This window comes from Carassius auratus, chromosome 35 (genome assembly GCF_003368295.1).
Source record: "Carassius auratus strain Wakin chromosome 35, ASM336829v1, whole genome shotgun sequence".
NCBI classification, from domain to species: Eukaryota; Metazoa; Chordata; class Actinopteri; order Cypriniformes; family Cyprinidae; genus Carassius; species Carassius auratus.
The window spans coordinates 17,819,932-17,841,924 of NC_039277.1; the positions used below are offsets into that span (position 1 = coordinate 17,819,932).

The 21,993-nt window shown below is 36.4% G+C and overlaps 1 protein-coding gene across 11 annotated transcripts in view; it reads left to right on the top strand.

Annotated features, from left to right (window-relative positions):
* The window catches only part of LOC113054721 (cAMP-specific 3',5'-cyclic phosphodiesterase 4D-like), a 169,097-nt gene that overhangs the window by 125,425 nt on the left and 21,679 nt on the right, over positions 1-21,993 (top strand). For 4 of the 11 annotated variants that reach the window (XM_026220467.1, XM_026220471.1, XM_026220466.1 and 1 more), the window contains 2 exons: positions 16,447-16,638; positions 18,005-18,067. In XM_026220467.1, the coding sequence (XP_026076252.1) occupies positions 16,447-16,638; positions 18,005-18,067 (255 nt within the window). Of the gene's footprint in view, positions 1-4,105; positions 4,448-10,081; positions 10,282-16,446; positions 16,639-18,004; positions 18,068-19,807; positions 20,548-21,993 lie in introns of those variants that run through there. The other 7 variants (XM_026220469.1, XM_026220475.1, XM_026220468.1 and 4 more) reach the window with 5 other exon arrangements.

Genomic DNA, 21,993 nt, shown 5'->3' on the forward strand with positions numbered 1-21,993 from the left:
AAATCTAATCAGAATTAGTAGAAAATATACATTGTACACTATATATATATATATATATATATATATATATATATATATTTTTTTTTTTTTTTTTTTTTCATATATATAGTCTTATTTTGCTATCAGAATGAGTGATAATTATGTTTATTTAAGCTTTCCCATCTTTTTTTGGTGCTTTAATTACATTTATTTAATTTAATTAATTTTAACATTCAGGCGACAATTTTATGGCACATCAGATAATTGCAGGCAGATTCATCATCTTTAAAAATGCCAATCTATATAGGTAATCTCTAAATGACCAAATATGATCTAGTCCATCATCCCGGTCCATATATTGGACTAACAGTATGCAACAGTGCGGCTGTAACAAGCAGACAATACCAGTCAATAAACATCAAGTCCAAATAAGTTTCATCAGCTCCGGCGGTAAACTAGCAGCTATCTGTTCCCCACGTATGAGGTTCAGCGAGGTGCTGAATATGACTATGAATGCTCAGTGTCTCTGCAGTGCCCCGTGCTTTGTTCATAAAGCGAGGACGGGGAAAGAGATGAGCTGATGTCAAAGATGAGTTTACCTGCTCGCACCGACGTTCTGTCCCTCGAGCTGCTTGCCAAACTTCACTGCATGTCCACCAGCGGCTCCCCATTTGCCACCAACAAACCCATCGACATTAAAGCCCGGAGAAGATGGTAACGTTTGTTATTTACTGTTTTTAACCACCTTCTGTTGGACTCTGGAGGAGCGGCATTCAGGTTTTTAGCTGTTTGCTTCTGTTGGGCTGCTGTATCTTCTATGGTTGTGTGTTATGCTAGTGGATGTATTTGTATATTCTTAAAGCAAGTCTTGTGGAGAAGCAGAGCTCAGGCTGGTAATGTGTTTATACCATCACTTAATCACATTCGCCTTTAAGAGATTAATAGAGCCGTATCAGGTGAGAGACACTCGCTCGGATTCACCCGCTATAGAGGAATTATGCTATTATTACTGGTATTTCCAACATAGTGACACTTACTTTTTGGAATTCAACTGTTGTGACCAGAGGAATCCAAGCTGATGAAAGCTAATAAGTTACAAACATTTGTTTTTCTCAAAATGCACACAAATATTTGATATACATGTGAATCCAATAACAAGGATGGGGATTGAGTGAGGTGGAGTGATGGGTGAAATGGAAGGTTTAGTTTATTACTTTCACTGCATTAGCTGTCATGAACTAACAATATTCTTAGCGTTTTTAAAATTTCCTTCATTTTAATTAACTAGCACATTTTTTTAATTCATAATGACTTCAAAAATGGCTGAATTCGATTAAATTAAATTCAGTTCTATTGCACAATTAAATTTAATATTCAGTATTTAAATATGAATATTTTTATATTTTACTTAAATTAAATTAAGAGTGATATTGATTAAAAGATGCCGTACATTTTTTTTTTTATTATTATTATTTTTTGGGGCTAGTTCATGATAATGTTAAACTTCATTTTAATTGTTTAGCAGATTTTTTTACATTTCAAGTTTGAAATAATTTAACATTAATAAATAAATAATGAATGAACATTAATCATTTTCTGGCAGATAATGTTGTCTAACAGTGTTTCATTCAGTTCAGATGACTTAATTAAGCTTATAGTTTAATTCAGTTCAGTTCTGCTTATTGTAATTGTGCAATTAAATTAAATATTTCATATTTGTATAGCTATATTTGATGTATTTGCAATTTGAAATAGAAATTTTATATATTTGATATTGTAAAGTTAATTTTGTTTATTTATAAATTAACATTAATATAGAAACAACATATATTTTAATATACTTTAAAACAAATACTTTTTTTTTTTTTTTTTTTTTTTTTTTTAGCTCTTGATACCAACCCTTACGAAAGGAAAATATATTTACCAATATATTTCTTAAAATATATTGTGATATATTGTAATATATTATTTTCCCTTTTTATTTTCTAACATTTTATATATTTGAATACATTTAATAATATATTGATGATACATATATTATATAATATATTGCAAAATATACAAATGATTGCAGCTTTTAATATATTGCAATATATTGGAAAAATATAAATATATATAAGAATATATGCTTAATATATTACATGAAATTTTCCAATATATTGCAATATATTTTTGTTTCATAAGGGAAATGCATTAACTAGTGTTAATAAATTATACTTTACTGGAAAGTGTTACCAAATACTATTTCTTATTCGTAAAGCTGGGGTCAGTCTGAAACTGTTTTTATTGAGCACTCTCTGTACCATGGTATAGTGGCAGAAATTTGGGATATTCAAACTGAATTTTATTACATGAGTAATAATTATAGTATGTATTTGTGATTAAGCTAAAGCATGTGTGCATTTATACTGAATGTTTTTAGACTACTGTTTTTCATACAAAGGCTACCTTAAAACCATATAGTTATATTTTTACCATGGTATAGAGGTACCACAGTATATGTTTATCATGATTTAAAAGTATGCTACTATGGGAAACCAATGCTTAATTAAAAATAAATAAATACATTAAAACTTAGAATAAATGTAACCATATAAAACTGAGGTTTCTACAATTTTTACAGATGTTACTGATTTTGATAATGAACAAAAATGTAACTGTGAATCCTCACTCAAGACGCTTGTTCACCTGACGCCCGGAGGAATTAAATTTACGCTGTTTGTGCTAAACTTTGTAAATGTCAGCCGTAATCTGATTGCTCTGTTATGTGAGGAGTAAAGCTGCTTAAGAGTGTGAGAATTTGCTCCATCAGCGTGTTTTATCACAGACCGGCTGAGATGGTGAAAGCGTTCCCTTGAGACTCTAAACACCCGTTTCTGATTTAATGAGTGACTCCGTTTGCACAGATGATGGCCAGTTAACACAGGCACCCATCCTGCTGATGACTTGATGGGTTTAGAGAAAATAAGCACAGAGAGCTTTGGCTCATTCTTCTCTGGCCTCAACACAGTTCAGTTTCAGATCCACACAAGCCCATCAGGAGGAATTATACCAATGCACTTCCTCCCCCAGCGCGCTTCCTAAAGTCTTTCAGGAACATGAGGCACACAAACCCACCGCTCGACCGCAGAGGGAGCAGGAAACTTCAGTTACACAGCCTGTGGTCAAACGGGAGCGTGGTCAGGTGTAAAGGTGAATCAGAAAGAGGATCTCACCCACAAGCCTCTCACTGTGAGGTTTTTGGTTTGTAAGCATTCAAATGTGGTGCGGTCACTTTAAAGGGATAGTTCAGCATGAATTAAAACTCTTTACTCATTCTTAAGTGAAGTGACATACAGCCAAGTATCATGTCCCATACTCAGAATATGTGCTCTGCATTTAACCCATCCAAAGTGCACACACAAAGCGGTGAACACACACACACACACACACCGTGAGCATGCTTAATAATATTAATATTGCAGCTTGCACTGCAAACTGTGCTGAAGATGTGCATAATCAAAGGAACACAAACCTGCTTCGTGATTTGACACAATATCACTCATTAGAACATGTAGAAACTAAGAAATTAATATTTCTATTAAGATGTTTATTCTGTTAAGGAAAAAATCAGTGGAAAAGTGAAGGATTTGTCATGTTCTGACCATAAAGAATAGTTAAAAACCACAGTTAATGGTCTGCTTTCACAACTTTCCACAACTTTTTACCTGGGAGCAAAAAAAACGGTTTTTAAATATGAAATAAATAGAGATTTTACATGTATCATGATAATTATCGATATCGACTGATATGAAATATTTTGTGATGTTTTTTTTTTCTCATATCACTCAGCCCTAGTGTCAGTCATTGTTTAGATGTGAATAAAAGCATAAATTAAATCTGTTCATCCTATAAATTGATCATATTTTTCTTTATAAGACTTGGATTAAACCGCTCAATTCATATGGATTCATTATACAATGCCTTTATGAGCCTTTTGGATCTTTCCCGCCCTTTAAATGGACCCGGACTTTTGTTGCATTACAAATATCTTAATTTGCATTTCAAAGATGATCCAAGGTCTTATTGGTTTGGAACAAGTATATGATAACAGAACTGTTATTTTTAGGTGAACTGTCCCTTTAAAGAAGTGGTGGGTTTCTGATGTGTTCATGAGAAACTAGCGCAGTACTTTGAGGGAAAGCTGGAGGTAAGAGTAGCCCTCGCTTGGACTCCGTGTCCCTAAAGTGCTAATCAGATTACCCAGGGGGGGCGGAGCAAGGGTTAACGGAGGCCACATGCAAATATCTGTCACTTAGTGTGAAAGGGGAGGAGCTTGTGTAACCCAGACAGTCCAGGAAACACTTGATAGGCTCTAGCTCAGACGTAAACTCATGGACTTGCAGAAGGATCATACAGGCGACTACATCGCCCCCAGCGAAGCTGTAACCAAAGGCATGAAACGAAAGCGCCTGCTCAAGTCCTACAGGTAGGGAACATGCTCAGAAACACTCATGACTTGCGTACTGGAGGTGTCTTGATCTGCTGCCTGACAGAGTGTGATAAGATGATGCTGGTTTGCTTAAGTCTGTTTCTCTGTGGTAAGATGGAAGTTGAAGTTGTGGGTGGTTTGCTGCGATGTTTGTAGTTTGAAATAAGAAGTAAGGAAGGCTTTCTCTTTCTCAAATTCTGGAAATTTCTTATAGTATTGAACTGGACTACTAGACATACAGTATTTTCTGCATCTCGGTAATAAAATGGTATACATATGTAAAAAAGCTAAAGATTGTATGCATGAATATTAGTTACATAAATTTCCTGACTCCGACATGTTTGCTTTTTGCTTTTTTTTTTTTTGATGGTGGGTAAAGGAGTTGTGAATAATTAGCATGTCAAACAGTTTTTATTATAATAATTATAGATCTTTTGTAACATTATAAAGTATTATTACTTAAATTTTTGATCAATTTAATGCATCATTACTGAATAAAAGTGTTTAAAATCTTAGTGAACACAAACTTTTACAAAATAGTGTGCGTTTCATTGACATTTGATAGTCATTTGAATGTCATTTTGTGCTATTATTTTTGCATTTACTATCACAGCAGATCAGTTTAGGATGTGGGAAATTGTGTGATATTCATTTTGAAAGAGGAAGAGGTTTTGGCCCATTCCGCTGATAAATTGCCCTGATGCTTTTTTTTTTTTTTTACGTTTCCTTTACAAGTAAACCTCAAGTGTTACACCAAAGAAGTTATCGGTGCAAAACTTCTTTTCTCTAACAAACAACTCACAATTACGAAGAGCTGCTTCTCATGCTTTTAGTTCTAATAAATATTGTATCAAAATATGTTAAGTTTATGGGATAAATAGCAGTTCAGTAACTGTGTTTAAATGTTTTTGACAATGCTTTTATTATTTTTTATTATTATTAAATCACGTTTTGTCAAAAGGTTCTCACCACTAATGAAACAGCGCAGGTTTAATATTTCTGTGTTTTCCACCAGAGGGCCTTCATCTGTTTTTCTACAGCTCCTCGTTTGTTCAGTTCTGCTGGCACTTTGCAGCATGCATACTTTCTCCTAAATACTAATACTTTAAAATTCTAAAATCAAGCTTGAGTAAATGCATGCATGTGCTCCTGTTTGAAAAACGAGTTAGATGTATATTTTAAAAATGATTGTTGCATGATCAGTAAAGCTTATTTCCATTACATGTAGCCAGTGTGAATATCATTGTGCATGTACTTCTTTCACCTTGTTGCATGAATTCATTGGTTTTTATGTGAAAATGTAGCACAATGATGTGTTGCATGGTCTGTCCATGATGCATGTCAAAAAGACTCAAGCCACAAGACACCCACATGCCACTTACTGCTCAAATGATGTACGTCGTCAGAATGTCATGAGACTTTACTAATACTGTGCACACAATTTTCCATCTGCTATCAGAGCACAATGAGCTTGGTTATTCTAAAAACAGCTGAACGGGGTTTTTGTATGTGTGCTCCGTAACACAACTGCTGGATTCCAGGAAATCTAATATAGTTATAATCACACTGATGGTAAACAGAGTTGCCAAGAATGATTAGCAGGCAGTGAATGGAGATTTGATCAAGAATTTGTCATTTGAAATGCAGGTGACATTAGCACATCATTAATTTACATTTAATTTCCAAAATACGAGTCCATAATCCAAAATATTGCTTTTTTCAATGAAAAAAGTCGTCTGTTGTCTGTCATCCCCGGGCCGGTCATTAGGATTGACACAAATCGTTGCAAAGCAACAGAAAATTAAGTTTCTACAGTACAATATTTAGTTGTAGCTTATCAGTAGTGACTGTCAGTTTATATACATATGGCAGAAATGTACCGGAAAATCAATTAAAGACGTAATCAAACAGACAATGAACTCTATTAACAGCAATTATTATATGATGCAATCAATCTATGAGTATGTCATGATCTATGGTGTCGAAAGCAGCACTGAGATCAAGTAAAACTAACAATGAGTTGCAGTCTTGGTCTGACACAAGAAGCAGGTCATTTGTAATTTTAACAAGTGCAGTTTCTGTGCTATGGTGGGGCCTGAAGCCTGACTGAAAGTCTTCATGGATCATTTTTTTGTAGGAAGAAGCACAAATGAGCAGACACAACTTTTTCCAAAATTTTAGACATAAATGGAAGATTTGAAATGGGTTTGTAATTTGCCAGTTCACTAGGATCTAGTTTTGGTTTCTTAATAAGAGGCTTAATAACCGCCAGCTTGAATGGTTTTGGGACGTGACCTAAAGATAACGATGAGTTAATAATATTGAGAAGTGGTTCTTATGCAACGTGTAACATCTCTTTCAATAATTCAGTGGGTAAAGGATCTAATAAACATGTTGTTGGTTTAGACACAGTGATAAGTTTATTTAGCTCTTCCTGTCCTATGGTTTATCTTTGGGTGCGATGAATTAAGCTGAAGTATTAGACGCTGTAGAATCTACATTTGTTATCGTATTTCTGATGTTATCTATTTAATCAGTAAAGAAATTCACAAAGTCATTACTATTAAACTGTTAGGGAATGTTTTTATGTGCTAATTAAAAACCTTGGATTGTTTTGGTTATGTTCAATGAGTTTGTGGATATGCTCTGCCCTGCCAGTTTTTAGATCCAGTCTATAGCTGGACATACTGTTTTTCTATGCAGTTCTAAAAACGTCCACAATCGTTTTTCTCCATTTGCGTTCAAGACTATGAGTTTCTTTCTTTAGAGAGTTATTACTGTTATACCATGGCACAATACGATTTTCTCTAACCTTTTTCAATTTGATGGGGGCAAGGCTTCTAATGTATTGGAGAAGATAGTGCCCATGTTGCCAGTCATTTCGTCTAGTTCATATGTATTTTTGGGTACACAGAGCAGTTGAGATAAATCAGACAGGTTATTTGTGTATCTGTCTTTGGTGGCTGGAACAATAGTTTTGTCTGGACAATAACGCAGAACCATATAATTCACATTAGAAATACGCAGCATGCCGATACAAGGAAAAGGTCAGTAACATCATCACTTTGAGGTACGATATCTATAGCCAAAAGATCGAGTCCATGCAATATAATTTAATACATATGATTAAAACTATGCGTGGGCCCTGTGACATTTTGCTTGACTCTAAAATAGTTTATGTGGTTAGTAAACGCAAGTCCTAATGCATCTTTTGTATTATTTAAAGTGAATGTTAAAATCTCTGACAATTAGCGCTTTCTAAACGGTAACCAATAGGTCTGAGAGGAAATCTGCTAATTCTTTTAGGAAATTTGTATACGGCCCTGATGGTCTATACAGAGTAGCCAGGGCTTGTGATACAATAAATTTATTTTGCATATCTGTCAGTCTAACATTAAGCAGAAGTATTAATAATGAGTTAAACCTGTACCCTGTTTTCTGGGTAACATATATATATCACTATATATTGTTGCAACACCTCCACCACGACCAGTCTGACGGGGATCATGATTATAACAGTAGTTTGGTGGAGTCGATTCATTTAAACCAAAATAATCATTTGGTTTTAGCCAGGTTTCAGTCAAGCAGAGTACATCAAAACTATTAGCTGTGATCATTTACAATAACTGCTGTGACATGGAAATGTGTGTGAATAGAGTATTAGTAATTTACATGAGATTAGCGGCAACCAATCTGATAATGCTAACAGGCTATAAGCTAATAGTGTACTCGGGAAATCAAAATAAAACTATAACTTGTTTTTGTTGTAGAATACGATAGAGGATATATTCACACTTTATAGAAAATGAAAAATTATGGTGTATAAAATTGATTTTAAGAAGAAAAAAAAAAGATGATAAAGAATTAACTTTATAGAGCTCAAATAATAATAATAATAATGCACATAAGGAGATACAAATGCATTCCCATATCTAAGAGTCCCAGTAAGAGCATCTCGAGTTCAGTATTGAGGAAGTTAAAGTGTGCAGTAAAGCACATCATGCAGAATACACACACTCTCTCTTAAAACTGAAGACTGCAAATTTAGAAAAGATGTAGTTGGATGGTGGAAAGTGTGAGTTACATACCAAATATGAATGCTGTTTATTCCTTTACAGCTAAGTTTGACTATCGGTTAAAATTGGCATGCATATTAAGAATTGGAACATATATTAGGAATAGAATTAGAGTATAGTTAAAGCACAACAGCTCTGTGGAGTCCATTGAAGCTTTCAGAAACACCTCTGTATCTCCATCACTCCTGTCAGGACTGTCATCCACACTCTTCTAGGCTCGTTTCTTTTTTTAAACTGTGTTTTCTCTCCTCTCACATGGGCCAACTATATAAAGTACACTCAGAGCACTCTTACGTCATGGGAATTTTCTGCAGAAACTTCTCACGTTTCCCCTAAAATTCTAGAAATCAGAGCAGAGCTTAGATCATTTAGCATGGGAAGAGTTTAATGAGAAATATTTGAGCTCATAGTGAGATCTCTGCCTTTTTAAATGGGATTTTTCCAATTAAATAAAAAGGTTTTATATTGAAAGTTGTTTTTTAAATATAATATAGTGTTTATTAATATTTTAAGTTAACTTTTATTTTTATATTTTCAGTTTTCATTTGATTTCAGTTTCATTTTCATTTTAGTTTAATGTTTAGTCATTTTGTGTGCTTTCGTAATTTTTATTAGTATTTTAATATTTCTATTTAACTTTATTTTTTCAGTTGTAGTCGTTTTATAATTTGAACTTATTTTGCAGCATTTCTAATAAAAAAGTAATCTAATATTTTTATTTTATGTCTGCTTTGTCAATTACCAGAAGTTTTAGTTTTCAAAATAAATTATGACTTTTTATGAATTATTTTAGATTTTTTATTTATTAATATTTTGAATTAACTTAATTGTATTTTTATATTTTCAGTATTTTAGTTTAATGTTTAGCCATTTTTTGTGCTTTTGTCATTTTAATTTGTTTTTAATGTTTCTATTTAACTATATTTTACTTCAGTTTTAGTTTGATTAATTTTAGTATAAATTTCAGTTGCAATTCTTCTAATTTTTCAAACTTTTTTCACCTAATATTTATATTATATTTTATTTGTGATTCATTTCAATTACTGAAAACTATTTTTATAGTTTTAGTTAACAATAACAACACAGTATAAGATATTTTGGTCAATTTGAGCACAATTTTAAATATCTGAGAAGCAGGAGGCTTAATTAAAAGTCTCACTTTGCTTTTATACATCTTAATGACGTCTTGCAGAATGAATCGAGATGCTAAAGAGATCTCATTGGTGGTTTTTCTTTCCCATGGGTCAAGTTGTTCTTGTCTTGTCATGGGTAGCTCATGCACACACGTGTGTGTCCTGAAGTGGGCTTTGACGCCATCACCATTTCCACCCCCTCCACTCCCTAAAGCCGCCCGAACTGGTTCCCTTGCTGAGATACGGCACATACACACAGGCAGTACCCTGAGGGTTTATCCCCCCTAACACACACACACACACACAAACATACACACTCCCACTGCTAGGCCACAGCAACCCAGGGAAAAGAATGTAGAGGAGGAGAGCAGGACTAGAAACGTGATATTCACTCTGGCTTACGTACCCTGCAGACACAGAGAGACACAGAGACTCTCACTGCAGCTGCATTGTTTGAGCACAGAGCTGGATTATCTCAGAGAGCATGTCCATCACAGAGCAGGACAGACTTTGACAAGGTCTAGGGAAAACCGAGAGACGACTTCACACATTTGACCATGAGTATCGTTATGAAACCGCGCTCGCGTTCCACCAGCTCTCTCAGGAACACAGAGGGAATCTGGTAAACGTTTGACTTATTCTGGCTTTCAGGCTCAATGGCATGTGTCATACATTCGAAACCTGCTTACAATTTAATATGAAAAGTGTAATCCTGATTATCTTAGTTCTTAAGATTTATTATTTGTATTAAATGTAGTAATATTTTAGTATGCACCCACATAAAATTGAAGGCTTATAGTGTTTTTGCTATATCCAGTAATTGATATTCTTGCTTATTTTAAAGCTATTTTAATTCCAGTCTAGAAGATTTAGTGCAGTTTTTCAGGTTAAATCAAACAATGCATTTTTTTGTGCAGCACAGGATATATATATTTTTTGCACTCTCTCTCTCTCTCTCTCTCTCTCTCTATATATATATATAAATATATATATATTTATTATATAATTATATTATATAATTATATTTTAAGTTATTTAAAATATGTGTGTAATTTATATAATTTATATATATATATATATATATATATATATATATATATATATATATATATATATATATATATATATATATATATATATATACTTTTTAAAACTGCAAAATAGTTAAATGTTTAGTCAACTTGAAACCTTCCTGAGCAAAACAGGATATTTAACAAGAAATAATGTAGATCAGGGCCCAGGTTGTTAAAAGTGGGTGTTACCAGAACAGAGTCAGGGGGTTGAAGTTGATGTTGAAAAACAAAGGTTTGGTGACGTCAGACGAAAAGTAAAGTCGTTTATCTGCAGCAAATCAAAGGTTTCGTTTTTTATTAAGAATAACTTGCACTAATGAATCGTTCACAATATTACCAGGAACAAGAAAGAAATGAATTTCTTGTGTGTGTGTGTGTGAATGAGTCTAGTGTGTTTGTTGTCGGCAGGACTGTGGTATTAGTGCGGTGTAAAAATATCTCGAGTCAAATTTCAAATGTGCCTTTAGAGACCGTTCACAACACAAGAGACCACAATAGCTCACATATTCCACCACCAAAATAAACATCTCAACATTTATTATCCTGCATTGAAGTGCCCCATTATGCCATTTTTAAGGTTGCTTATATTGTTTTATGCGTCTCCTAAAACAAGTTTACATGTATGCAAGGTAAAAAAAAAACATGTTAGTTTTCTCAGAAAATAGATAGAATTTTACCTCATGTCTAAAAGATTCATAAACGTTCAAACAATCAGTCTCTCTAAACCCCTCCTTTCTGCGAGCCCTCACTGCTGTGATTGGTCAGATGGTGCAGTCCTTTGTGATTGGTCTGGATTGGTTTATATCGTACAGTGTCAAGTGTTGACAAGTTTGTGGTAATTATGAGATGTGATCAAACAAATTTACTTTCACAGCATTGGATACATCATCTTCTCGACATGTTATTAACCCCACAGAAATTGGACTGTGTTTGTGGGCAGGCAAGTTGGTGATGTAAAACGTGTGCGGGCATTATGCAAATGTGCTACTTTGTGATGTACAGCCGTAACAGAATAAGAGTCAAATTCCTGACAACTCGTTTAGACAATTGAGGGCCTAAACAACTTTGCAGATAGTTTATGTTCACATACAGCTACATGATACACTGCATGAAAGGTAATAGTCGAAAAGGCATAATAGGGGCACATTAATGATGCATGTATCCGGCTGCTCTATAAAAAGCACGTTTCATGTTGTGTTTGGTGTCTTTTCTACTATGAGTCGTGTTGTTGCAGAACCATATTTAAGAACAGATGCTCCAACATGCTCCAGTGCATGTCTCTTTTCCCTCTCAGCTCTCACCGTCAGCCTGCTCTGACCTGGAAACATGGAGCCGGCCGCATTGCAAGCATTCAGAAAGATGCAAGTGCGTCCTGTCACCTCATGGCACGTCACCAAAATGACTTCTCTCACCCTTGCATGCGCTTGCATTTGTCTCTCTGGACCCGTCTCCTGCCTCTGATCTATCCGGGGACGACCTATGCCAAAATAGGCCAAGGGCATCTCTCTTGCTCTCTCTTTTCCCATGTGTCTTCGGCACCTTTATAAATAAACTCATTGTCGTCTTTGTGCCTGCAGTTGACGGTCAGGGCAATTAGAAAGCCTCTAGAAACCCTGTCGTGCGTCAACCTCTCAGAGACGGGCCCCGGTGGACAGATACCTGCTAGCGCACCCCAAACTTAGCTGACCCCCTGTGCCTTAAAAGGGAAGAGGTGCAGCTGCTCTGTGACGTGTGAAGATAAGCCTTCGGCATGACGTCTGGTGAAGCAGATCAGATGTGTCAGCTCGGCCTGCTGGATGCAGGCGTTCTCAAGAGTGTGTGCTGCTGCTGTATGTGTGACACACATCTTGCTGGGTTATTCTTTCTTTAGTATGTTCAAAGGGATAGTTCAGCACAAAATTACAGTATTTTCCAGAAAATAAGCACCATTTAGTATAAGTCGCACCGGGTCTTGCACTGGTTGAGAGAAAAAAAAAAGTTGCATGCAGATTTATTATAGTATTGTTTATTTAGTATCATAGATTTTATTAAAGAGAAAAAAAAAATCTGTTTTTTATTTAATTTAACAATTATACATTTTATGTGCTTTCACCATTTTAATTAGTATTTTAATATTAATATTTTATATTAATATTAATATGACTGAAATTAAATGCTTTAAGAAGAACCCTTCAAGTAAATGTACCAGTACATGCATGTTTTTGGTTTACATGCCTAACCAAATGTTCATTTAATATCCTTTCGCAATTCACACAATAGTTTGACATCACAGTGAGATTTGCCGTTTACTGCACATTCCCCTGGTGACCATCCAAGTTAAATAGCCTTCAGACTGCTTTGGTTGTATTTTCACAGCATTGCAGGTTGGTTATTAGAGTAGGCAGTGAAGTAATACGGTATATCCGTTCTGTCCCTCCAGCTCTCCTCTGGAGGATGTATCACAATACACTACTCCGACAGTATCAGTTAAGGCTCAGGTATCTTTACACACTAATGCAGAAGTGCATTAGGAAGAGAATGTGCTAATGGAACTGATGTAATACTGTGGCTTTACTCATGAATCTGAGGTCAAAACAGGCCAAATCCCACAAAAGAACAGAACACATCCCACTGCGGGAGAAACGTCCCACGGAGAACCTAAAAGCAAGTGTTTTTCCGGTCTCCCCAATGTCTCATTTGCTGTGCGCCACTAGACGTCAAGGGCTTTGCTTAGTGATGTTCACCATGCCGGTGTATTTGAGAGTCCCTGACCTCTTATTTTTGTCTTAATAAATGAGCAAATGTTTGGTGTTACATCACAGCACAGAAAGAGAAGGTCAGCAGACAGAAGTCACACATGTGAAAAAGACAAAGGTCAGGGTCTTAATTCTCATTTACTGTACGTGACATGAGGGGAAATGTGACTAAAACATACATTTATAGCAGAGACTTTCAGGACCTCACACTGAAGCATCTGGCTGCAGAACAAGGGGTCATTGATTTCTGCATCTCTCTTCTATCACCAGCTCTTCGAGGTCATGCCTTTACACTCATGGATGTTAAGTGACCTCACCGAGTCATCCCTCTCGAGTCGGGATTGTGCACCACTCAGAACTCAATGGAGAATGCCTTTTAATTCCAATTGAATTCCTGGGTTTGAAACAAATTTGAATCAGGCTGCTCGATTGCAACATTACATTTCAGGAAGCGGAGTTAAACATGTAAATGCAGTTCATGTAACTGTAATTTTAAAAAAGAAAACCATGAGTGTGTTAAGACCATCTTTGAATCTTGACTTTTTCAAACTTTTTTTGTTGGTAGATAGATAGATAGATAGATTTATTTTAAGATCAGGGTGAGGTTTGTGAATTTTGCACAACTTCTCAAGTCTTGAGAACAGCGACGCAAAAGTGGCCAAAGTGTAAAACAGGAAGGAAAAGAAGTTTCTTGCTCAAAGCAAGTCACACCACATTCAGCTGAAATCAAGTAACTCACTCTTAAGTACTGTACGACTGTAGCATGTCACTTTATATCAAACCATTCATACTGTATGTACTTCAGCAAACCTGTTTACAGGCTCTGGAGCCGTCATTGCAGTCTGGATTGTTTTGGCGAGCAACACTGTAGGTGCATTTAGATCTTGACCGACCTGACTGCACTCATCCTTTTTAGGAGAGGAATTTAAGCTTCTTCCCCACAATTACAGATAGCCATTTATCATGGTATCTCTTCCTCTGCTCGTCATTTTCTGCTGGAATTGAAATCAGTGGTGTGTGTGCACGGATACACGTCTGTCTCTGTGATCCAAACAGACCTGCTCTTATGTTCGACTTCCTGTGAGTCGAGACCGTCTCGTCCATGTGGCAGCATTCCAGATCCACGTGTCGCTTGCTGCTTCTCCCATTCAGTCTTTCTAGGAAACTGCGGCTTCTCTTTAAAACGGTCAGAGAGAGGTGTGCACTGAGTCACAGGGGATTTGTTGTGGTTTCAGACGGGGACGCTCGCGGGGAAACTCGGTCACCTGATGAATCACCACCAGTGACGTCGCGAGTACCTCACTGCAGCGATTAGCCGTCGAATAGCCTCTTAACATAATGGATGGGATTACGAGAGCTAAGTGACCGTGTCCACCTGTGCACTAGATGACACTGAGAGGGAAACCCCTGTGTATCCGTCACTGCTAGTGCAGGTCATGTTGATATTCAGCTGTCCACATGTGTTCACCAACATGCTCTCTCTGGTCCACCTTCAAGTATGCTCATAGCTGTGAGGTGATGAGTAGCATCCCCTGCAGACCGTTTACAAGGGTACGCTCACATTTGCAATGCAGTGTACATGTATTTAGGAGCACATGTGTGAATAAAACAACTTAAATACAGTTTAGTGGCATTTAAGGTTGAAATATATTAAATCTTATAAGAAACATCTTAATAGTCATTTTAAGAAATCTTACAATACATGTGATTTTTAAACTTCAAAAGGCTATGGGCCCTATAATACACCCGGTGCAATGCGACGCAAGACGCAGCGCAAGTGTGTTTGCTAGTTTCAGTCCGGCCCCGTTCACATTTTCCCGTCCAGCACCACGTCGTTTAATTAGCAAATGCATTTGCGCCCACGGCCATGATGGTCTAAAAAAGATGTGAGCAGGCGCATTGCTATTTTAAGGAGCTGAAAATAGACTGCGCCATATCTATATATATATATATAATGCCTACATGTCATAATGGATAGTCATCGCATGCATCAGAATCTATTTGCTCGCACACGAGCAGCTCGGTTTCATCTTGGAGATGCGTTCTGTCTTTGCGCTTGCCAAATTCCGCCGCGTAAATAGCAAATCCGTCATGGCATGAGCGCAACTGGCTCTTAAAGGGAATAGAAGATGAGACTCCTTTGATTGGTTCATTGTACGTTACACCCCCCCAAAAAAACCCATTACTCATTAAGAAAATAGGTACAACCTGTTTAGACCATGCGCCCGGGCGCGCTAACAGTTTTTCCGTCGTTAAAATAGCAAAAGTGGATTTGGACACGCCCTGAGTGCATCTGCTCCGTGCGCTTTACACATTGCGTTTAGATCATTAAAATAGGGCCCTAAGAATTCATTAAATAAATATGAGCGCTGCATGTTTCAAAGTAGAAACACGCCACTGTTGTGCATTCTACCGTCTTGCGGTTTCAGAAAAGGTCACAATTAATGATCATTGCGCTTTTATGCCATACGATTGCTTATGATTTATTGTTGGTAAATTATGAGTGTTTTTATTATAATATGTTTTAAATGGTTGTAAGAAAGCATCTTTTGTCTCCCATCATCTTTGTGAATGTTAGACGGCAATAGTAAGCCACAGATGTTTCAAAATAAGAGTTCTTCTTGGGGTTTTCTCTCTAATGAAAGTTCCCACATTAAGCACTAAACTTGTTTGGGTTTTTTTGGTGGTTATTATTGGCACACACACACACACACACACACACACACATTTATGTATATATAATTATATATGTACAGTATATGCTTAAGTACAGTTTGAAGCAGACATTTTTAAAATGTACTTTTCGTATTCTAATAAATTAAATAGCTTTTGTAGCACATTATATGATTCATTTTTATTGCACCCACCTTGGGAAAATGCAGACATCAAACCCTGATTTTGGGGGAGGGCACTGTATTTTTAGACTAAACTTACCGTGTTAATGCTAACATTTTTTAATTGGTTTCTCTTTCTCTGTAGCTTTGATGTGGACAATGGCACGTCGTCAGGACGGAGTCCCCTGGATCCCATGACGAGTCCGGGTTCAGGCCTGATCCTTCAGGCCAACTTTGTCCACAGCCAGCGGAGGGAATCCTTCCTGTACCGCTCCGACAGCGACTATGACCTGTCGCCGAAGTCGATGTCCCGAAACTCCTCCATCGCCAGTGACATGTGAGTTCTGGAGCCGTTTCAAATCTTGTGCCATTCTCCCATAATCCTTTACTTTATTTTGGGTCAGTCAAGTTTTATTTAGATTTTTTTGGAATGACTTTTGTTTCACTGAGCGAAAGTACACTAAAATGAGACGTCATGCTTGTATTGTGATTCCGCTTAATTTCATTTGTTCATGCAGATATCTTACGGTTTTCTTTTCTAGTAACCAAAAACAGTTCAAGAATACTTTCTGTGATCTGATTTGATATAATGTCTTAAAACAGAAAACTACAGGTTAAAAAAGGACCAATTAGCCCACAAGGATGTTCTGCTGTCTCATCCATTGATGACGTCAATGGTTCCCTGTTGTTTGAGAGTGTGTGTGTGTGTGTGTGTGTGTCTTTATATTTAATACACGTACATGTGTGTGGTCATCAGTGGTATGTTTGCCCCCAGGTCTCATCAGTCTCTCTCTTTGTCTACATAATTTCTCTTTCTCACACAAATTAAGAGTCTTTACAAACCTTTATTACATATGTACATTAAAAAAAAGGAATTCGTACTTTTATTCACTAATGATGACTTATATTGATCAAAAATGACAGTAAAGACATTTATAATGTTATAATCATTTGAACTTTCATAAAGGGAATCATAAATAAATTGGTTTCCAAAAAATGCATTAGGTATTAACCGTTTTCAACATTGATAATAATACAAAATATTTATTGATCAGCATAATAGAATGATTTCTGAAGGATCATGTGACACTGAAGACTGGAGGAATGGTGCTGAAAATACAGCTGTGCATCACGGGAATAAATAATATTTTATAATATATTCACATAGAAAAAGAGTTATTTTTATGATATGTTTTTACTGTATTTCGGATCAATAATTGCAGTTTAGGTGATCACAAAATACTTCATTGAAAACAAACTGTACTGACCACCAACTATTAAACGGTAGTCTGAATAAAGAAGTATTTCAGGTGAAACTCATCCTCAGATCAGTCTAAATGCGTGACTGTGATGTATAAAGCCACAGTTTTAGTGTTTTTGCCTCTTTCGAGAGCTTGGTGGCCAAAGTACACTTTAATCGTCAAGTTTGGATCAACATGAAGGTGATCTGTGAGTGAACTATTCCTTTAATACAGCGTGAGAGAATCAGAGAGAATAAGCGGTTAAAGAGACATGGTCTTTCAAAACAGCCATTTCTCAAACCACAAAGGCAGAAGAACCAACGTGTGTAATGAGTTCTGTATCTGTGTGTGTGTGTGTGTGTGTGTGTGTGTGTGTGTGTGTGTGTGTGTGTGTGTGTGTGTGTGTGTGTGTGTGTGTGTGTGTGAGTGTGTTTGTCTGACAAACTGTGTCCTTATCGATAGGAATAACCACCTGCCGAGGCCAGGCCTGGTCTCTCGGAGATCTGAGCCGGTTATTAGTGGAAAGTAAGTTCTGGCTCTGGCTCGCCTGTCCTTACGGCAGCTCCTGGCCTTGCTCTTCCTCAACGAATGCTCTTGCTTGTTTAATCTGCATCACCTTGCTTCACCTGTAGACACGAGCATCACAGTCTCACATGCATTGAGAAGCCTCACCTACACCCTCACCATTTAATGCACAGAATGACGACCAAATCAACAAAAACTGAATTATCAGGTTGATTTGATTAGTTGACAATTCTGGGCATTAAAACCCCTGTGTGTCGTGAGAATATAGGAGTACGTGATGAGAGATACCGCATGGAGAAGACAGAGTTCGGATGACATGCCGCTTGTGGCTTAGACGTGTGTGTGAGTGTGTGTTTGTCAGTCTCCATCTTTGATGATCCTGCATTGCATGTGACACTGAAAATGGTCGTTCAGAAGTGCACATCTGACTATTATTATTATTATTATTATTTCCTTCAGTCAGCGTGAATGCATACACTCATTTGAAGCCCACTCGACATCTTTTGTTTTGTAGTTTTGGAACAGAATGTCAGAATACAACAGCATAGAGGTGTATTTATTGAATTATATCAGTTCATACGATCATGGTACGTCTAAAGCAAATGGAACGGTGATGGATGATATCACAGGAAATTGTCAGATCAGTGCACTTCCTCTCTCTGGCCTGATCTTTTGCAAGCTCAGAGCGTTTCTCTATGTAACCCTGCACTGGCTCATGCATTATGTAGAGTCCCGAGGGATGGCGGATGCACGTTTCATTTCATTCTGCCAGAGAATCCATTCTCAGCCAGAAATGGCAGGAAATATCATGTCGGTTTCTGATATTATCCTTTACAACTGCTCTTGGAGTTTTAAAAGTTCATTGGCCTTTGGAATAGCAATTTTTGATAGTCAAACACATGTGGTTTTGTTCAAAAGAATAATTCATTTTCAGTTAGAGGCTTGAAACATACACGTCGACATGTTTTCCAGGTATGCAAGCTTGACTTCATGTCTCATTTCGTTCCAAAATGTCAGAATACAACTCAAAACACAACTCAAGTAAGCTTTGCATTCTCTGTGAGCATTAATTAACATGAACTATCTTACATCTGTGGTCAGTTTTCTCTTTCAGTTCAACTGCTGTCATGATGGAACAACTGTCTGAAATTGATCTTACTCAGAAATCTAGTAAAACTTGTTGAAACATTTTCGTAGTAGCTGCCTGAATAATAACATGTTAATGGCACATTGCAAGAAAACTTGGTTTTAAATCAGTTTATTTTCCTTTTCGTAACTTATTTTAGTACCATTGAGATTGTCTTATAGTCGAATGCACGACCTAAATAAAAAAATGCACGGTTAGAAATGCGCATATACTTGCCGGAAACCTGTCAAAATAAAAGCTTGCTGATTTTAGGTTTGAACATTTAGAAAAATAATTTTAAACTAATATGTAAATATTAGTACAATAATAATAATAATAATAATAATAATAATAATAATAATAATAATAATAATAATAATGATAATTATTATTATTATTATTATTGTTATTATATTACACCAAATCTCCAGGTGCTCTCACGAGAACAAGACTGAAAAACATACTTTCATTTTTGTTACACTTTTAGTAATTTTGTTTCAATGTCATTTATTTTAATAATTAATTATGAATTAATTCATTAAACTTATTTAAATACTTATGTATTAATTAATTACTTTTTTTTTTTTAAGAGTAGTTTTTTTTTACAGATTTTACTATATTCTTTCCATGAAGGTGCTGATTTCAGAAGACAAACATTTAACACAACACAACAAATAAATAAAGTTGCTGTTTAAAGAGCGTCTTTTTTGCTGGTATTTTCAAAAAAGCTCACTTTAAGACGAGCCAGTGCCATCTGTGTTTTGGGCTTTGATAAGCTGCGTGCTTCCTCTCCATTTAACTCTTGTGAAAGACCTGACCGTCTCAGCATACTGAGCAGAGAGCTGATAAACCACAGTTAGTTCTCCTCTCTCTGCAACGCTATCAGCATCAGAAACACACAGATGTGGGGTTCGTCTGGAGGTCACACACGTGATCTGGAAACTTTCATCTCCAGAGCAGTGTGTAGGAAAGCGTTCACATTGCCACCCAGTTAAAACTGCACTGAAAAGTCTTTAAATGAGCTGGTTGTTGGTTGTGAAATGGCAGCAGGTTGTTGCACTTGTCGAAGCTGTGGCCTTGTGCTATGTTTAGCGTGCATGCATTCTGCAGCAGTTGGACGAGAGCACGTGATACGCTAGTATGCACGCCTGCCAGTGACCTTTTCCTCCTGGACGGCGTGTGGAAATGTAGCACTGAGGGAAGCCGCCATGGATACATGCACACACATGGAGGTACAGACACACTCCATCATGCTTAACCGCAGGAGCGTCAGCGACACCCATATGCTGAAACGGACTCGGGCCACGCGGGAAATCGGACGCTTCTTCAGCCAGCCGGATGACAGGCGGAGAGGGTACATGGTGTTTCGTGCTGTTTTTGAGGTTTTGTTCTTTGCTCAAAAACCCAGACGTGACTTCGAACTCCTCCCAACAAATTCAGCACGCTCGCACCCCTGCTTACTCAACCTTCTCCTTACTACCTCCCCGCTGCAGCGACTAACTGCTCTTACTCACACGGCTGTCCTGCTGTCGCTCTCTCCACTAGCTGCTCACTTACTGTATTTCCAACGCGTAAATGAGCCCGAAGGATGTGAAGGCAGAACGCTTAGAGGTCAGGTTATCCTATTAAAGGGGCATTCACTCTGACAGAGATTTACTGCTCAGGCTTTATGGTTCCTACGGTCATGGAAAACTTGGAATTATGTGGGAAATAGAAAGCCATGGAAAGTAATAAAATGATTTTTATACTCGACATTTAAAAGTTTATTGGTTAGAAATTGTGATTTGTTTTAAAAGTGCAGCTGCTGTAAAAAAAAAACTGTTTCTTTTTTCTTTTTTTTTCTCCCTTTACATCCGTAAATTCATGAAAAACTTTATTTATTTTTTATTTTTTTTATTGGTCAGATCATCGTTGGTTGATCATTGTTATTTTAATATTACTGAGATACTATTATAGTTTTAATTCATATTTTGAATGGTTTTATTTGTATATTTTCTATTTTATTTTAAAGTTTCTGTAATTTTATTTGTTTTAAGGTCTACAATATATAATTTGTATGAACCTATTTTATTCTTTATTTCAGTGATATTTTTTCATGCTTTTCAAATGTGGAAGTGTGATTAAAAGGCCTATGTTGTCATGCCACATACAAAATATAAAATTTTAACCATAAAATATCTCATTATAACAGGAAAACATATCATGATTATGAAAAATCTATAGTTTTATCGACATCTCATTGCAATATAACTGTGTGGGAAAAAATTATATATATGTTGCACCAATGTGCCATTTTGTATTTTTGTAATTTTGTGCTCTTTTTTTTTTTTCAAGTAATGAAAAAAACGTACCCTGCTATAGTGATTTAATCACTGTCAGTGTGAACATCAGTTTATATTTATTTATTATTTAAAATGCACTATACTTTAATTAACAGCCTTTAACAGAGAGGAAAGATGATAGTCAGAGGAAAGTGACTGAAACCTGTATCCCAAGAGCATCACAGCTCTAACATGTCGCAAGCATGTGCACGTCCCGTGTGTCGCAGGTCTGACAGGTTAAGGAGGAATTTACAAGGATGTTGAATAAAAAAATGTTTTTTTGCATTGTATTCTTCATTTCACACCACATTCCCCTTCACATCAGGACAGTCAGGATAACGAGCAAGGATGAGACAGGTAAAAACTTGATGAAAGTAAGACAAAATCCTTCGTAATGTTTTTCAGGTGGGGTCAGGCTGCTGCCTACCCAGGGAACACTCAGCATCAGGTTATTTAAGTACACAGTCAGCAGCGTTTGG